The 2,463-nt window shown below is 50.5% G+C and overlaps 1 protein-coding gene across 2 annotated transcripts in view; it reads left to right on the top strand.

Annotated features, from left to right (window-relative positions):
• Window positions 1-2,135, top strand: part of fam199x (family with sequence similarity 199, X-linked) — a 6,697-nt gene extending 4,562 nt beyond the window's left edge. The window contains exons 6-7 of one of the 2 annotated variants that reach the window (XM_014026588.1): window positions 1,059-1,337; window positions 1,418-2,135. In XM_014026588.1, coding sequence (XP_013882042.1) covers window positions 1,059-1,337; window positions 1,418-1,591 — 453 coding nt within the window. In that variant the 3' untranslated portion in view covers window positions 1,592-2,135. Of the gene's footprint in view, window positions 1-216; window positions 256-1,058; window positions 1,338-1,417 lie in introns of those variants that run through there. The other variant, XM_014026589.1, reaches the window with a different exon arrangement.
• The last annotated feature ends 328 nt before the right edge of the window (window positions 2,136-2,463 follow it).

Genomic DNA, 2,463 nt, shown 5'->3' with positions numbered 1-2,463 from the left:
CCGAAACTCTGTGTCACAACCAGCCGAAACTCTGAGACACAACCAGCCGAAACTCTGTGTCACAACCAGCCGAAACTCTGTGTCACAACCAGCCGAAACTCTGTGTCACAACCAGCCGAAACTCTGTGTCACAACCAGCCGAAACTCTGTGTCACAACCAGCCGAAACTCTGTGTCACAACCAGCCGAAACTCTGTGTCACAACCAGCCGAAACTCTGTCACAACCAGCCGAAACGCTGAGACACAACCAGGCGAACCACAAAGACATCCCACAGAACATTTTTTTACACAAATAAATCTGCTTCGCTTTCGTGAATAGTTTATTTAAGCCTTTGTTTGTCGTGTTTGTGTTTGTTTCTAAAAGCAGAAAGTATAAATAATTCAACAGGTTGATTTTGGGGGAGAATATCGTAAGCTCACTAACAAAATTCACTTTTATTACTGTTTATTGATTAGTAGGGTTAGATATGAGTGGTTAACAGTCTTAAAACTTCGAGCTTGATCCAAGTATTTGTCAGATCTGGATGTGTCTGAAAAAAGAAAACTGAACATTTTCAGACTTTTTAAAAATAAAAATAAATTCTAAAAGTTGCTTCTATGGGCAGACTGTTTACTACATGTCCATTTTTGTGTCATCTCATTTTAAAACACTGAACTAAAAATATAAATAATTCTTAGTCGTAAGGAACCAGGATTAGTTTTTGATCTATTGATTTGAAAGGGGACAGTGCAGTTTAATAAAACACGTTATGTTAAAAACACCTAAATTATCCAAAATGTGTTTTTTCATATGTAGTCCCTTGGTCATACAAAAATATAAATACAACACAAATATACAATAAGAGCAAGAAATTAAACTAAACAAATCCTGACACAAAGAAAACAAATCTAAGGTTTATTTTAAATCCTGATGTTATTTAAACAAATATATCTTAACTGAGCAGACATGGGAGCAGGCCTGTGCGTAAAGATTTAAATCTTTTTATGAAGCAATAAATGAGATTTAGTTGAGTTGTAACGTAAACGGAGCTGTTGAACTGGTCGTTGGTTGTTTCCAGGTGCGTAACTACATCCGGGAGCACGGGCCGAGGCAGCGAGCCAACAGCACCAGGGAGGGCTGGAAGAGGAGCAGCCACAGCAGCGCCAGCACAGGTGGAGTGAGCAGCAGCAACGCCAGCATGGTCAGCTCGGCCAGCTCCTCCACCGGCTCCACGGCCTCCAACTCCGCTGCAGGCGGTCCGGCGTCGGCCTGCAGCGGCAGCAGTGTTGCCAACATCAGCAGAGCTCACAGCGACGGGAACCTGTCCAGTGCTGCTGAACGCATACGAGACTCTAAAGTAAGACGTGTGTGTTCACGTGTGTTTGTGTGATGACGTCACTCTTCTCCAGGCCCTCACCTCTGCTCCTCACCTTTCAGAAACGATCCAAGCAGCGGAAGCTCCAGCAGAAAGCCCTTCGCAAGCGGCAGCTGAAAGAGCAGCGACAGGCCCGCAAGGAGCGCCTGAGCGGCCTGTTCCTGAACGAGGAGGTGCTGTCGCTCCGCGTGACGGAGGAGGACGACCACGCCGATGATCTGGACATACTGATGTGACAGCAGTGAACGACTCAGTGCTCCCTCTACACCTCGTAGGCCTCGCTCGCCCTCACCCCTCTGCGCTAGCAAATAAACTCCTGTCCCAGTGTTGGCTCGGCTGGAGCTGCAGCTAACGCTCTACCTGCTAGTAGAGCTGCAGCTAACGCTCTACCTGCTAGTAGAGCTGCAGCTAACGCTCTACCTGCTAGTAGAGCTGCAGCTAACGCTCTACCTGCTAGTAGAGCTGCAGCTAACGCTCTACCTGCTAACATTCTACCTGCTAGTAGAGCTGCGTCAGCTACTTCCTGTAACCATGCTGCTCAGATTACAGCTGAGTCCAGCTGCCGAGGCTCAGATTAGAGCTGAGCCCGGCTGCCGAGGCTCAGATTAGAGCCGAGCCCAGCTGCTGAGGCTCAGATTAGAGCCGAGTCCGGCTGCCGATGCTCAGATTAGAGCCGAGTCCGGCTGCCGATGCTCAGATTAGAGCCGAGTCCGGCTGCCGATGCTCAGATTAGAGCCGAGTCCGGCTGCCGATGCTCAGATTAGAGCCGAGTCCGGCTGCCTAGGCTCAGATTGGGACTGAGTCCGGCTGCCGACGCTCGGATTAGAGCCGAGTCCGGCTGCCGACGCTCGGATTAGAGCCGAATCCAGCTGCCGACGCTCGGATTAGAGCCGAGTCCAGCTGCCGACGCTTGGATTAGAGCCGAGTCCGGCTGCCGACGCTTGGATTAGAGCCGATTCCGGCTGCCGACGCTCGGATTGGAGCCGAGTCCGGCTGCCGACGCTCGGATTGGAGCCGAGTCCGGCTGCCGACGCTCGGATTGGAGCCGAGTCCCGTTGCCGAGGCTCGGATTGGAGTCGAGTCCAGCTGCCGAGGCTCGGATTGGAGC

The sequence above is a fragment of the Austrofundulus limnaeus genome, unplaced genomic scaffold (genome assembly GCF_001266775.1).
Source record: "Austrofundulus limnaeus strain Quisiro unplaced genomic scaffold, Austrofundulus_limnaeus-1.0 Scaffold570, whole genome shotgun sequence".
NCBI classification, from domain to species: domain Eukaryota; kingdom Metazoa; phylum Chordata; class Actinopteri; order Cyprinodontiformes; family Rivulidae; genus Austrofundulus; species Austrofundulus limnaeus.
Note: the sequence above shows the minus strand (reverse complement) of the source record. Positions and strands in the feature narration are given on the sequence as shown.